Source organism: Pongo abelii, chromosome 12 (genome assembly GCF_028885655.2).
Source record: "Pongo abelii isolate AG06213 chromosome 12, NHGRI_mPonAbe1-v2.0_pri, whole genome shotgun sequence".
In the NCBI taxonomy this organism is placed as follows: Eukaryota; Metazoa; Chordata; class Mammalia; order Primates; family Hominidae; genus Pongo; species Pongo abelii.
This window is the reverse complement of record NC_071997.2, coordinates 104,005,898-104,022,494: the sequence shown is the minus strand read 5'-3', so window position 1 is coordinate 104,022,494 and position 16,597 is coordinate 104,005,898. Positions and strand designations below refer to the sequence as shown.

The following is a 16,597-nucleotide window of genomic DNA, read 5'->3' as shown; positions in this document are numbered from 1 at the left end:
CCTCCCGAGTAATCTGGGATTACAGATGCCCACCACCACACCTGGCTTATTTTCGTATTTTTAGTAGAGACGGGGTTTCAGCATGTTGGTCAGGCTGGTCTTGAACTGACCTCGTGATCCGCCCACCTCAGCCTCTCAGAATGCTGGGATTACAGGCATGAGCCACCGCGTCCGGCCCACATTAATTATTGTTAACAGGCAGTCCTAAAATGAGAGGGAAGTACAGCAGCTGCCTAATTTTTTTTCACTTAAAACCGTGTGTGTGTTGTGTGCATAGAGAAAGATGGGGAGGAAAGGAAGACAGAGTGGGAGAGGGAGAGGGAGAAGAAAAGCAAGAGAGAAAGAATGAAAAAGCAAAGGGGGCTGGGCGTGGTGGCTCACGCCTGTAATCCCAGCACTTTGGGAGGCCGAGGCAGGCGGATCACGAGGTCAGGAGATCGAGACCATCCTGGCTAACATGCTGAAATCCCATCTCTACTTAAAATACAAAAAGTTAGCTGGGCATAGTAGCACCCATCTATAGTCCCAGCTAGTCGGGAGGCTGAGGCAGGAGAGTGGCGTGAACCTGGGAGGCAGAGCTTGCAGTGAGCTGAGATTGTGCCACTGCACTCGAGCCTAGGCAACAGAGCGAGACTCTGTCTCAAAAAAAAAAAAAAAAAGAAAAAAGAGTCTCCACATTTTAGCCAATTGTAGAATTTTTATTTTTCTGCCTTTTTGTTGCTTAACAGCAGGCTTTTGTGCTAAATATGGAGAAAATGCTAGGAAAAAATTAGGATGTCTAGATTTAACTGCCATTAATTAGTATGTAATCTTGGGGGTGGGGATTAAGTGAGAATTAGAATACCAGTGGTCAGTGAAGATTACTAAGATTTTATGAGGCCAAGGCGGGTGGATCACTTGAGGTCAGGAGTTCGAGCCTGGGCACAGGGCGAAACCCCGTCTCTACTAAAAATACAAAAAATTAGCTGGGCATGGTGGCACACACCTGTAATCCCACCTACCCAGTAGGTTGAGGTAGCAGATTCACCTGAAGCCAGGAGGTGGAGGTTTCGGTGAGCCAAGATCATGCCATTATACTCCAGCCTGGGCGACAGAGAGACCCTGTCTCAAAAAAAATAAAAAATAAAAATTTATGAGACACCATGCATAGGTGTTGGAATTAGTGCTTTTTTCTTGCCATCCTTTCTGTTTTAGAGAGGTAATGATAAGTAAGAACTTGTTGGGGAAAGTAGCAGAAGGTTAGTGAAAAATAAAATTTAGTATACACACAACACACAGACACGTATATATCACATACCCTTGGATATGTGCGTTGGAAAGACAAACCTGCAATGGAAAAATTTTTACACTGATATAAAATGTGAAATATAATGGTTGAGTAAAGGACAGAATTCTTTTGGGAGAGGATAAACATTTTGCTTAATTGAGATTCAGAGTTAATGTTCTCTGTCATCAAAATTGATTGCAAGTGGTCATCTCTTGATGCTAATCTGTAGTGAGATTCTATGTATTTCATCTTAGAAGATGTCATTTTACACAGGGACATACTGCATATTCATCACTTGGAAAGCATTTATAGAATTCTCCTGATACTTGCCTTTTAGCATGTCATTACATTGCAGATTAATCACTTCCAATAGAGGGTTAGGTGGAAGTTCCTCAGCTGCACAGTTAAATGGATTTTGATATATGGAAATTTTTTTTGCACTTGAGTCAAGGTTTGAAGAATGCTAGTTTGAGTTTGAAAAAAATATATCTGCTGCAAAATTGTGTGGGAATGAAGATCTCACTTGTCTTACTTGGCAGCACGGGTTATGTATAAAGCAGTTTGCTGACTGGGTACAGTGGCTCGCGCCTTTAATCCCAGCACTTTGGGAGGAGGAGGCAGGAGGATCACTTGAGTTCAGCAGTTTGAGACCTGCCTGGGCAACATAGTGAGATCTTGTCTTTACAGAAAATTAAATTTGCCAGGTGTGGTGGCATGTGCCTATAGTCCCAGCTACTTGGGAGGCTGAGGCAGGAGAATGTCTTGAGCCAGTAGGCTGCAGTGAGCCTGATTACACCACTGCACTCTGGCCTGGGCAATAAAGCAAGACCCCATCTCAAAAAGTAAAAAATTAAAAAATAAAGCAACTTGCTTTAATTCAGACAGTATTAGTTGTCAGAATGACTTACCACAATAGAAGTTTCTCATATTTTTTTGCCTTATAATTTTAGGCTGAATTTATTAGAAAACATTCAGGGCAGCTTTCATTCTATTTTGTAGAATGGAGACTACCTCGAATTAAAAGGGGAAAAATTACTAGATCTGCCACAGAATTTAATTTCTAAAACTCTTCTGTGTTTGATAATAGTGATTGAGGGTGGTTCTTCTTGTTTAGAAAAAATTCAGTATCAGCCCTGAATACAAATAAATTACAATAAAGCTGTCACTGCTAAGCCATCAAAATCCTGAGTGGCTGGCCAAATGAGGATATTCAGTTTTTATTACTAACAAATACTCATGAAACTGACGGTGGTTAAGTTCATTAGAGCAAATGAAGTTGACCGTTGATGCCTCTGGTTCAGTAATACCTGATTAAGATATTTTTCCACAAAAAAACTGCACCAGACTTCAAACATCCTACATTTTCTCAGATTTTGTAAAACAGTCCAACTAAGTATTTTTCTACTTTGCCATCATCAGTTGTGACATATCTTAGCAGATTCCACTTCAGGTTGTACTAAAATAGTTTTTCTCAGCTGCTTTGAGAATATTCTTGCCTCTAGTTGTTCCACATAGATTATTTATAGAGGGTAACTTTTCAGTCACTTCGAATCAGGATTGGCTCCCGAAATAACAAGTATTGGTAACACCTGTCATCAAGAGCCAAGGAACACCACTCAGAACCATTTGGCTTGTTTTTTAATTGTTTACTAATTTTGCTCCCAGTGTCCTCAACTCTTCAAGCACCATTTTTACAGAAAGGCTAATGGCCTTTAAAAGTTTATTGTCTTGGCTGGGGAGGTGGCTCACGCCTGTAATCCCAGCACTTTGGGAGGCCGAGGCGGGCGGATCACAAGGTCAGGAGGTCGAGACCATCCTGGCTAACACAGTGAAACCCCATCTCTACTAAAAATACAAAAAATTAGCCAGGCATGGTGGCGGGCGCCTGTAGTCCCAGCTAGTCGGGAGGCTGAGGCAGGAGAATGGCGTGAACCCGGGAGGCAGAGCTTGCAGTGAGCCGAGATCGTGCCACTGCAGTCCAGCCTGGGCAACAGAGCAAGACTCCATCTCAAAAAAAAAAAAAAGTTTATTGTCTCAAGACATACATAGTTCTTCAGTTTTTCCAATCAGATACAATTTAATTAACCCACCATTGATAAATGACTTAACTTGGCTAACAAATGGGCCACTTGGAAACTTGAGTTGCAGACACATTTTTATTTTTGTGAAGAAATTCTGCTGTGATGAGATTTCGTTTTAATTTTTTAAAAAGTTCCCTCACCATTGCTTTACTATGAATTGGTAATGCTGTGGTGAGTGCTCCATCTGGTAACATCAGTATATGTTGTGTTTTTTTTAGCACAGCTACATAATGACTACAATGCCTTAGCACCCAGTTAAATAACATAATCCTCACTTTATTGTGTCTTAAAAACACAACATTCAAAGTTCACTTTTCTTGCTTTGATATGATGAGTATGCACTGGTAGTAAAAGTAAATAAAATGTTGCAGTACAGCAATAATCGTGACACCCATGACGCTGCCAGGTTGTAACTGCATCTCTATAATTTGTGATGCACCGAAAAGCAGTGTGAAGTGATGAGAGTACCATATGTGGTCCATCACAGCTGCTCAGCTCTGCCATTGTAGCATGAATGTGTCCAGTGATAAATAAGTGGCTATACTTCATTAAACTTTATGGCCACCAAAATTTGAGTTTCATATAATTTTTATATGTCACAAAGGATTCTTTTGTTTCGCTTCTTTGCAATCATTTAAAAAATGTAAAAAATTATTCTTAGGCCCCAAGCCATGCAAACACTGGCGTTGGGCTAGATTTGACCCCTTGGCCTTAGTTTGCTGAATACTGGTATAGTTTTTCTGCCTTTCCTAATGTAAACATGATTGTAGAAAGATTACCTTACTGGAAGTCAGGGAACCTTGGTGCTCCCACCAAAGTTGTGTGACTGATTAAGTCAGGTGAAATAAATTGGGGTTAGGAGCCATGGTGTCTAGTCCTTGACAAGTCATTCCTCAATTTTTTTAATGTAATCACCTGAATTTCTAGTGTATGCATAATCACATTTTGTGTGCCTCTCAGCAGCCATTCCATTGTTGAAGAGGCAACCAACACAGAAAATTGTTGAGGGGTTTTGATCTTTGACAAGGGAAGCATATAGTGTGAACTCACCAGTCACCCTGGCTTTTTTCCCTGGAGACATTTCCTAGTTTGTGCCGTAGGGGAAATAGATCCCAAATAAAAAGTGATGGTCTCACTGGGCTAAGGAAGAAAGGTGGAAGTTTGGGGCCACTAAAGCAGTTGAAGCTTAAGTCCAGGAGAGGAGAGAACCACATAAAATCTAACCTCAATCTGCAGTCAGATTCCTCTAAAGTCATTGACTGACTTCAGAGGTACACATAAGCAAGAGAAGAAACCCAGCAGAAAACAGTATCTGAAAAGCTAAAGATCTGAGCAGACGTTTCAGTATCTATCTAATGCCAGAGAGGCAAAAATGGAAGTTCAAATCCTGCCAAGTTAGAGGGGCCTTATTACACCGTGAGTTTTCCACTGTGGCCCCATCATGACCACTCCCTACGATTGAAGGCAAAACTAAAACAGACCAGCCCTCAGGAAAATGAGTTATTGCTGTGCTGCTGCTAAAAGGAAACAACCTTCGTTGGAGAAAGGTATTATCTAAAACTTCTACATTTTTGTATCCATAATTCAATATTTCATTCACCAAAATAGGATATGCTGTTTTGGACAAGCTGATGAAACTGAATTGACCAAAAACCAATAGAAATTATCTAGTGCTGACAGAAAAAAAAAAATGTACAGAAGAAAGCATGAGAGATTAATGTATTGCTGATAGACAGTGGAAAGGTCTATCATGTATAATAGGAATCCCAGAAGGAGAGGAGATAGACATACAATGGGATGGAAATATTGACTAATAATTTTCCAAAACAGAGATATCAAAGTACAGATTAAAGAAGCTGTGTGATTCCAAGCAGGGTAAATAGAAAGAAAACCATATTGAACATAGCTGCTAAAAATCCAAGAGAAAGACAAAATGTTAAATGCTGTCAGAAGAAAAAATTCATTATCTTCAGGGAACAATAATACGAATGATGGGTGATCTATCACCTGAAACAGTGGAAGACAGAAGACAATAGAATGGTGTTCTCTTTAAAGCACTGAAAGAAAAAAAATGACAACCTAGAATTCTTTATTTATTTTGAGATGGAGTTTTGCTCTTGTGGCCGAGGCTTGGAGTGCAATGGCATGATCTTGGCTCACTGCAACCTCTGCCTCCCGGGTTCAAGCGATTCTCCTGCCTCAGCCTCCCGAGTAGCTGGGATTACAGGCATGTGCCACCATGCCTGGCTAATTTTGTGTTTTTAGTAGAGGCGGGGTTTCTCTATCTTGGTCAGGCTGGTCTAGAATTCTAAATCTAGAATATCCTTCAATAGTAAAGTAAAATGAAGACAAACTAAAGCTGAGAAAATATTTTGCTGATATGCTGGCACTAGAGAATATTAAAGTAAGTTCTTTGTGTTGAAAGAAAATAACAGATAAAAGCAAAGAACTGCAGAAAGAAATCAACAATGGTAAGGATAAATGTGAGTAAATACAAATTCTGACTAATAGTTGTGGCTTGTGGGATTTAAAATATGTGGAAACAAAAATACGACAACTGTAGAACAAAAGGCTGGAGGGGGGTGGTTATTAGTCAAAAGTGTATTTGTAATCTCTAGAGCAACCTCTAAATGAAAAAATATATAACGAAAAGCTAATAGAGGAGAAAATTGAATAGTAAAAAAATAATTGATTACTCCAAAGAAATGCAGGGAAAGAGAAAGCAATGAAGAACAGATGGGACAAACAGAACAGATGACAGAATGGTAGACTTAAACCCAACTTCGTCGATGATTATATTAAATGTAAAAGGAGCAAACAGGCTGGGCACGGTGGCTCACACCTGTAATCCCAGCACTTTGGGAGGCCGAGGCGGGTGGTCACTTGAGGTCAGGAGTTCAAGACCAGCCTGGCCAACATGGTGAAACCCTGTCTCTACTAAAAATACAAAAATTGGCTGGGCGTGGGTGCCTGTAATCCCAGCTGCTCAGGAGGCTGAGGCAGGAGAATCGCTTGAATCTGAGAGGCAAAGGTTTCAGTGAGCTGAGATCATGCCGCTGCACTCCAGCCTGGGTGACAGAGTGAGACTCCATCTGAAAAAGAAAAGGAGCAAACATTGAAGTTAATGCAAAGCTCAGAAGACCTAACTATTATAGATACTGTTTACAAGGGATATATTTTAAATCTAAGGGCACAAATGAGGAAGTGAAAAAAAAAGGGGGAGGGGGCGGGGGGAGACAATATCATGCACACATTAATCAAATGAAAGCTGACTTGGCTATATTTATGTTGGAAAAAGCTCTAAAACCAGAAATAACACTAGAGGTAAAGAAGGGCATTATATAATGCTAAAAGGATAAATTTAATGGAAAAATATCTAAAATTTTTATATATGTGATAGTATAGGTCTAAAACTAAAAGGAAAGTTTGACAACTATTATAAAAAGTTAAAATAGAAAACCACAACCATAGATCAGTGCCCCTCTTTCAGTAACTAGTAGAACAAACAGGAAAAAATCAGTGAGGATAAAGATTTGAACAACACAGCCACCCTGACCACCTTGGCGGACATAGAACACTTCACTCAATAATTTCAGGATATATATGCTTTTCAAATATGTATGAAACATTTACTAAAATATACCATATGCTATACCATAAAGCACCCCTCAGTACATTTGAAAGAAATGACATCACAGATGTCAGCCAAAATCCATTTAATGAAAAACGTGAAAGCCTGCCATACTAGAGTATACAACATTGCTGAGAGAAATAAATAAAAGGAGAGATACCGTATTTGTGGATTGGAAGACTTGAAATTGTGAAGATATCAATTCTCTCTAGACTTACCTACTTATTCCCCCCACCCTTTTTTTTTTTTGAGGCAGTGTTTCACTCTTGTTGCCCAGGCTGCAGTGCAATGGCGCGATCTTGGCTCACTGCAACCTCCGCCTCTTGGGTTCAAGCGATTCTCCTGCCTCAGCCTCCTGGGTAGCTGGGATTACAGGCACCCGCCATCACGCCTGGATAATTTTTGTATTTTTAGTAGAGGCGGGATTTCACCATGTTGGCCAGGCTGGTCTCTTCCTGACCTCAGGTAATCCACCCGCCTCGGCCTCCCAAAGTGCTGGGGGTTACAGGCATGAGCCACCGTACTCGGCCTTATTCCCAGTTTAAAACCTCACAAGTTTGGGGGTGGAGGGGATAGACACAAGCCAATTTTAAAACATATTTGAAAGTTCAAAAGGAAAATCTAAAGAACAAAACTGGGATGTTTATATTACTAGATACCGAGACTTTATAAAAAGCCATAGGAATTAAGACATTGTGGTATTGATGCAAAAATAGACAAATGGGGTAATGAGCTATATAGTGGCTAAAAACAGACCTGTTCCTGTATGGTCACCTGATTTTTCTACAAAGCTGCCATTGCGGTTCAGTGGGGAAAAGGATGATCTTTATGATAAATGGTGCTGAATCAACTGGGTATCTGCTTGGATAAAAACCTTGACCTTTACATCAAACCATACACAAAATTAATTTGAGATGGGTTATAGAATGAAGTGGGCTAAAACAAAATATCTGGAAGGAAACTTAAGGAAATATGTTTAGAGAAGGCAAGAATCTCTTGAATAAGATGCAAAAAGGCTTAACCAAAAAAAGATTGACTAAGATTTTTTAAGATTTAAATTCATTAAAGAACTTCTGTTCATCAAAAGATAGCATTAAGAGATGGAAAAAGTCCAGTTTTAAAGAATGAACAAAAGACTTAAAACGAACTTGTCCAAAAAAAAAAGATAACCTTAATGGTCTATTAGGCACATGAAAAAGATACTCAATGGCCAGGTGCAGTGGCTCATACCTGTAATCCCAGCACTTTGGGAGGCCAAGGTGGGGAGATTGAGGTCAGGAGTTCGAGATCAGCCTGAGCAACATGGTGAAACCCTGTCTCTACAAAAATTAGCTGGGCATGGTGGTGTGCACCTGTAATCCCAGCTGCTCAGGAGGCAGGAGAATCCTTGAACCTGGGAGGTGGAGGTTGCAGTGAGCCATGATCATGCCACTACACTCCAGCCTGGGTGACAGAGTGAGACTCCATCACAAAAAGATAAAAAAGGGTACTTGACAACCTTGGTCCTCAGGGAGATCAAATTAAATCCAACAAATACCACCATATACCCAACAAAATGACTAAAATTAAAAATACTGATAATTTGCAGTATCAGTAAAGATGTGGAGCAACAGTGTTAGGAGGATTATGAATTGGTATAGCCACTTTGGGAAACTGATGGTATCTACTACTTAATGAAATAAACCATCTCTGTGACCCGAGCAGTTCTACTGCTTTGTTCTATACATACCTAAGATAAATATGTCTATGGATATTCATAGCATTTGTAATAGCCCCAAACTGGAAATAATCCAAATAGAGTAGTAAAGATACTGTCATATGTTCATACAATGGAATACAGGTTGAATATTTTTTTATCCAAAATGCTTGGGACCCCAAGTGTTTGGATTTTGGATTTTTTTCAGATTTTTGAATATTTGTATTATACTTACCAGTTAAGCATCCCTAATCCGATAATCTGAAATCTGAAATGCTCCAATGAGCATTTTCTTTGAGCATCATATTAGCACTAAAAAAGGTTTGGGTTTTGGAGCATTTTGGATTTCAGATTAGGGATACTCAGCCTGTATTTCAAATGACGGTTAAACACAATTATATGGATGTATCTCACAGATGCAATAATGAGCAAAAGAGCATTCTCATGTTTCTTTTTATCTAAAAGTCTAATTCATAAATACATCAAATCAATATATACTGATAGCAATAAGGATAGTAACCTCAGGCATTACTGTCATTGGTTAGGGCACAAGGGAATCTTCAGGGTTGCAGGAAGCATTCTGTATCTTGATCTGGATGGTGGTTACTCAGGTATATAGATAGTTTAAAATTCATTGCGTTACACCCATAAAGTTAGTATACTACATGTATGTGTTAAAATATTTTCTAAACAGTAGTAAGTATTGTAGATATTTGCTATCATGGGATTTTATCTGGTCTGAAATTACTACGTGCTGAAAATTTCTAGGAAATTTTTGATCCAAAAATTTTATGTGGTGAAGTGGAAAAAGTACTGGGCTTTAAGTTAGAAGACTGATTCTGAATCCCTCTCTGCTGCTTCTCACTCCCATCCGTCTTACAAAACCTGGGCACTGTGATCTTATGTGAGTTATTTAATCTGTCATTGTACAGTGGAAATAATAGCTTCCCTTTTCAATTCCTGGGGTGTGAAAAGGATTAAATGAAATGATTGATGTGAAGGTGCTTTGCACCTAATGAAGTATGCTGATTTATAATATCTTTATAATCCAGCAGGGTTCGGATATCCAAACACTGGAATCCCTCATGGATGCTGTGATAGCAGTCTAGTTGCCCTGTGTAACAGGTTGCCCGGATGATTTCTTCCTTTTTTCAGAAGTCTTGAGAGTACATAAAGGAGCAGGACTTTTGAATTGGAAGACAGCTGGAATTGCCCTGGGACATCTGCCTTATTCTGTCCAACCTTTGGCTAATTTATTTCTAATTTCTAAAACTCTTGTCAGAGTTTTAAACATTGGGAAAACCTTTAGCTTCTCTAACTGCATTCATCAACTCTTAAGATGTGACTGATTATTAAATGCACTTTTATGTGCCACTAAGTTGGTGGGGGGGCTGCCAATTACAATTGTAAGAAGCTTTTAATTGCAAGAGTCTCACAACTTCAGAGACATTAGTTAAGGAAGAAATGTGCATCCTACAGTCAGTGAAATGTAAAAAGTTTCTGTGCAGTGTGTTTTTGTTTTGGTAAATTTTTAGTTTCTGTGGATTTGCTTGACTTACAAGTTGAAGCACTTCATAGCTCTGTAAAAATGTTAGTTACACAATTACTTGAGAAGTCAAAATTATACAGAGGGAATAAAATAAATACTAGGTAAAATATTCACCACTGTCATTTGAATATTTTAAATTGACATACTGAAGTGACCCACATTAGTCTTTTGACTTAGTAGTCAAGTTACAACTAAGTTTTGATAATGTACTGTTGTTTTTGTTCATTGTTATCTCTATAAACAACTAATACACAGTAGACTCTCAAACATTTGTTGAAGAGTTAATACAGTTTGTAAGTACTTTTAGCTGTGTGTTTGTTGTCTGAAAGCAGTTTGAGACCTTTAATTCTTCCAAAGCGAATACTTTTTTTTTGAGACAGATTTTCGCTCTTGTCTCCCAGGCTGGAGTGCAATGGTGCGATCTCGGCTCACTGCAACCTCCACCTCCTGGGTTCAAGCAGTTCTCCTGCCTCAGCCTCCCAAGTAGCTGAGATTACAGGCACCCGCCACCACTCACAGCTAATTCTTGTATTTTTAGTAAAGACAGGGTTTCACCATGTTGGCTAGGCTGGTCTCAAACTCCTGACTTCAGGTGATCCACCCACCTTGGCCTCCCAAAGTGCTGGGATTACAGGCATGAGCCACTGCAGCTGGCCACATTTTTTTTTCCTTAAACTAAAATCTTCCACATTTAACACTAAAGCTGAGATGTCTTTTTGGTGTTAGAAAAACCCAAATATGCATCAGAAGTAGGTAATTGATGTTTGAGAACAAGCACTAATGAAGCTATATCAGTTCCCATAATAAAAGCAGTTCTGCTGATCATTGTTTTGAATTTCAGGGATAGTCTTATAAACTAGCATATTTGCTAAAGCACATTGGATGTTGTCTGTGTCTCCTGTTTATTGCCTCCTTTTGACTTTTATATTAATATATTAATGGAATATATAGCTTTTGCATGTGGAGGCCTTTTTTTTTAAAGCCTCTTATTGACCTGACAAAGGAATCAGCAATTTTTAGCAAGAAATATGTGGAATTTTATTTTATTTTATTTTACTTTGGAGATGGGGTCTCACTCTCACCCAGGCTGGAGTACAGTGGCACGATCTCAGCTCACTGTAGCCTCCGCCTTCTGGGGTCAAGTGAACCTTCCACCTCAACCTCTGCCTTGAGTAGCTGGGACCACAAGCATGCACCATCATGCCCAGCTAATTTTTTGTATTTTTGGTAGAGATGGGGTTTCATCATGTTGCCCAGGGCGATCTTGCACTCCTGAGCTCAAGTGATCCACCCACCTTGGCCTCCCAATGTGCTGGGATTACAGGTGTGAGCCACTGTGCCCGGCCTTTATTTTTATTTTGCAGAGACAGGGTCTTGCTCTGTCACCAAGACTGAAATGCCCTAGTGCCATCATAGCTCACTGCAGGCTCAACCTCTTGGCCTCAAGCAATTCTCTACTATGCTAGGCTAATTCTGTTTTTTAAAAAAATCTTTTGTTGACACAGGGCCTTGCTTTGCTGCCCAGGCTGGTCTCGAACTCCTGGCTTCAAGCAGTCCTCCTGCTTTGACCCCTCAAAGTGCTGGGATTACAGGGGCAAGCTACTGCTCCCAGCCTATTTTCTTTTCTTAAATGCTCTTTCACTTAAGATTAAATGAGAGCTCAGCAGTAAATTTAAGGTTAAAGGGAGTCAGGGGAGATGGTGATGAGAGGAAATGATTACAAGTTGAGTTCAGTGGGGCAAATAAGGAACTCTTTTCTCTCTCCATGCACCATTCTACTCCCCTTCATCCCACAAGTTACTGGAAACCATATTATCTTATGGCTCAGTAATGCAAAAATGCCTCACTCCATCCAAATAGCCTTTAGAGGTTTAATATAATGCTCTATTGGGAATGTAACGGTAAGTTAATTTTTAATACATAGCTGATATCTTTTTTGTATTTGTTTTGATCAGAAAGTAGAGATAGGGGTTGCTAAAATTTTGGAGACTGCTGGTGACATTCCAAGAAAGTGTGTGAAGCTAAATCACCTACTGACAATTACTATTTAATCTCCCTTTGTTCATAGCACATTGTTCTTAATGATGCTGTTTTGATATCCTACTAGATGTGAGATAAGCAGGCCAGACCTTAAAGGGTGCGGGCTCTGAAATCTTTTTTTTTTTTTTTTTTTTTTGAGATGGAGTCTCGCTCTTGTTGCCCAGGCTGGAGTGCAATGGGGCGATCTCAGCTCACTGCAACCTCCGCCCCCCGGGTTCAAGCGATTCTCCTGACTCAGCCTCCCAATTAGCTGGGATTACAGGCATGCACCACCACTCCTGGCTAATTTTGTATTTTTGGAGAGATGGGGTTTCTCCATGTTGATCAGGCTGGTCTTGAACTCCCGACCTCAGGTGATCCGCCCACCTCAGCCTCCCAAGGTGCTGGGATTATAGCCATGAGCCACTGCGCCCAGCCCTGAAATCTTTTAGGTCTCTTTGGCTACTAGGCCCCAGGTTGGTCACAGGACAGCAAAAAACAGGACTGCATTTGATCAACAGCAGACTTGAGGAGCATCATCAGGAACCAGTAACAATGAAAATAGAAGTCAAAGATCATAGAATAACATTATTTTAAACCATGGGACCAAATAGGGTAATTTGCTGCCTGTGTGACTTTTCTGATTTTTAAAATATGGGCATGACTCTTTTTGAAAGATTATTATGAGTAAATTTTAGAAAACTCACTGTTTTATTTATTGTTTATCAGTACGAGGATGTCGTCCAGGAAAGATTGTGCAGATGACTGAAGCAGAAGTTCGAGGCTTATGTATCAAGTCTCGGGAGATCTTTCTCAGCCAGCCTATTCTTTTGGAATTGGAAGCACCGCTGAAAATTTGTGGTATGTAAATGGGTAAAGTTGGAAACAACTCTTTTGAATCATGTTTTTCCTCCCATGTTTAAGATCTAGAGAAAACATTTTTTGAAAATTTTGTATAAAACAGATCAGTAGGCTTTACTAAATAAAAGTGTATAAAAATTGAAACTTATAAAAATGACAAGTTACAGACAAGATGAAAGTACTTGCTGTATATCAACAGATAAAAGGAGTTCTATTTATAATATATAAAGAGTTCTTATAAATAAGAGAAAGACGATACAATATAAAAATAACATAGGAAGAGGAAGGTCTTAGAAGAAATTCAAATGGCCAGTAAACATAAGGACCTCAGCCTCTTTTTTTAGTAATCAGTGATGTGCAATTTAAAGCAAGTCTCCAACTCTAGTCAGATTATAAAAAAATACCAAAGATTGATGTTTAGCGTTGTCAAGGATGTCAAGAAAAGGGCATCATAGTACACTGGTTAGAAAAAAATAGGTGTATAATTTAGAGGGTCAATATGGCAATATCTGTGGTCTTCTAACTTTGATGTTATTTAAATTTGTTTTGAAGATGATACTACTTTATACCTTGTATTCTTTTAAGTTTTACAGTGGCTTTTTTACAATCCTTTATACATTGCCCAGCAAATAAGAGATACTAGCTAAGTAAATGTTTCTTTTTTGTTTGTTTGGTTGGTTTTTCTTTGAGACAGAGTTTCACTTTTGTTGCCCAGGCTGGAGTACAATGGCACAATCTTGGCTCACTGCAACCTCCACCTCCCGGGTTCAAGTGGTTCTCCTGCCTCATACTCCTGAGTAGCTGGGGTTATAGGCGTGTGCCACCACATCCAGCTGATTTTTTGTATTTTTAGTAGAGACAGGGTTTCTCCATGTTGGCCAGGCTAGTCTCGAATTCCTGACCTCAGGTGATCCACCCGCCTTGGCCTCCCAAAATGCTGGGATTATAGGCATGAGCCACCACAGCTGGCCAGTAAATGTTTGTTGAATGGATCAATTAACTTAGAATATCACTCCTTCAAGTAAGAGGTAGTAGTTCAGAATTTGGGGGAACTAATCAATCCCCTGTATAAACTTAAATGAAGCAAATGTAGTTACTTAGAGGTGATCCTAAAATGATTAGAATTAAAGTATTCTTTGAAGGTGTTCTTTAAAATATAATATAGAAATAACTTGAAGGTAATGGAAGTTATTTATACTACATATTTCTAAAGGTTTACTATTTGTCTCCATATTTGGCGTTAAAAAGTGACGTAAGTTAAACTACCAGATAATAAAATTGTTTTAGTTATCTATTGTTGTATAATAAATCATTCCAAAACTTTGTGGCTTACAGCAACATTAATTTACCATCTCACAATTTCTGTGGGTCAGGAATTCAGGAACAGCTTAGTGGGTCCTCTGGCTCTGGGTCTCTCACAAGGCTCCAATTAAGGCGTGATCTCGGGCTGCAGTCATCTGAAGGTTGAACTGTGAAAGGATTCAGTTCCTTATAGACTAATGGACTAAGAGCCTCAGTTCCAAATGAGCTGTTGGTCAGAGGCCTCCCTCAGTTCTTTGCTACGTGGGATGCTTCATTAGACAGCTGGTTTCATCAGCAAGCATGGAAGAAGGTGAGAGAGTGCAAGCAAGATGAAAGTCACAGTCTTTTGTAACTTAATCTTGGAAGTGACAGCCCATCTCACTTTTGCTTGTTAGAAGTAAGTTACCAAATATAGCCCATACTCAAGGGTAGGGGAGGATTTCACAGGATGTGAACATTGGGAATCATTTCATAGAAGCTGCTTATAACAGTAACCAATTTTTCTAAAACTGACTTTTTCTCTTTTTAGGAGATATTCATGGACAGTATACAGATTTACTGAGATTATTTGAATATGGAGGTTTCCCACCAGAAGCCAACTATCTTTTCTTAGGAGATTATGTGGACAGAGGAAAGCAGTCTTTGGAAACCATTTGTTTGCTATTGGCTTATAAAATCAAATATCCAGAGAACTTCTTTCTCTTAAGAGGAAACCATGAGTGTGCTAGCATCAATCGCATTTATGGATTCTATGATGAATGTAAGTGAAAATAAAGACTTAGAAAAGTAATTCATGGAAACATTGTCTAATAATTTTCTGGTTCAGAAGAGTTCCTTTGATTCAGAGTTTTTTCAAAATAAGATCTATCAGGCATAGGCCAGGAAGAAGAACCAGAAACTGGGAAACGTGTTACTAATTAAATTGGTTCCTTGAGATCTCCTTGGTCATATTTCAGATTGACTGCAGCTTACTTGGCTGAAGAGGCTCTTTTAAAATTAGTTTATCTAGTAAACTATCCAGGTGAAACAGAAGTCACCGTAGGCAGTGGCCCCTGGTTTTCTAGTGTCCATTAAGGTTTTAGCTCTCAGCATTCTTGTGGTATGACAGCTTTTATTAGTCCTGTGTCACAAGAATTATTGAGAAGTTCTGTGAAACTATTTAAAAGTCAAAGTTTTATATTATTAGAATTTAAATCTGTGTCTATAAACCTTGAAAGACAAAGATACTGAATGCTCTGGGGTATCCTTATTTTACTCTCTTCTTCATTAGTAGGTAAATCACCGATTTGGTATTGTGTGTTTCCAAGTGTTATTATTAAAATACCCTACTAGGTTCAAATTTGGTCTTTTGGTTTTATTAGAATACGGGAGTAAGTATTTATTTGGTTAATTACTACTTAGAATCAATTATAATCTTCAAATTGAATTTTTTATTGCTGTCTTCCCTGTTAGAATCTACTTTTGCTTTTTTTCAATCCTTAATTATGTTAGAGACCTATTCAAACTCATATCTGCTTGATTTATATAATGATTTGACCAAGTTTGAGGGTATGTTATATGTGCAGGCACTATTGTGAACATAGTGCATGAAGCAATACACAATACAGATGATCTCTGTTCTCATGGAGCTTACATTTTTTTTCCAAGTGTTTCTCCAGCATTGATTGGCCTTCCCTGTCCAGCCAAATAGCAGGTCATCGGCCTAGCTGGGACTGTATGTCCTTGTAGTGAAAAAAGGCTGTATCAGGCTTCCAGTGCTTAATGAAGTTAGCTAGTTAGCTTTTCCTTTTTCTTTTTTCTTTTTTTTTTTTTTTTTTTTTTTTTTTTTTTTTTGAGACGGAGTATCGCTCTTCTTGCCCAGGCTGGAGTGCAATGGCATGATCTCAGCTCACTGCAACCTCCGCCTCCCGGGTTCAAGCGATTCTCCTGCCTCAGCCTCCCGAGTAGCTGGAATTACAGGCATGCACCACCTTGCCTGGCTAATTCTGTATTTTTAGTAGAGATGGGGTTTCTCTGTGTTGATCAGGCTGGTCTTGAACTCCCAACCTTCAGGTGGTTTACCTGCCTTGGCCTCCCAGAGTGCTGGGATTACAGGCGTGAGCCACTGCGCCCAGCCATGAGCTTACATTCTAATAGAAATGATTCTGTATTTGATTTTGTATTGTATTTTTATTTCTGAGATGTAGTGTGT

General features: G+C 39.2%; 1 protein-coding gene across 5 annotated transcripts in view; it reads left to right on the top strand.

Moving 5' to 3' along the window:
* Positions 1-16,597, top strand: part of PPP1CB (protein phosphatase 1 catalytic subunit beta) — a 50,086-nt gene that overhangs the window by 12,306 nt on the left and 21,183 nt on the right. For all 5 annotated transcript variants that reach the window (NM_001132955.1, XM_009237418.4, XM_024241950.3 and 2 more), the window contains 2 exon segments: positions 12,973-13,104; positions 14,936-15,166. In NM_001132955.1, the coding sequence (NP_001126427.1) occupies positions 12,973-13,104; positions 14,936-15,166 (363 nt within the window).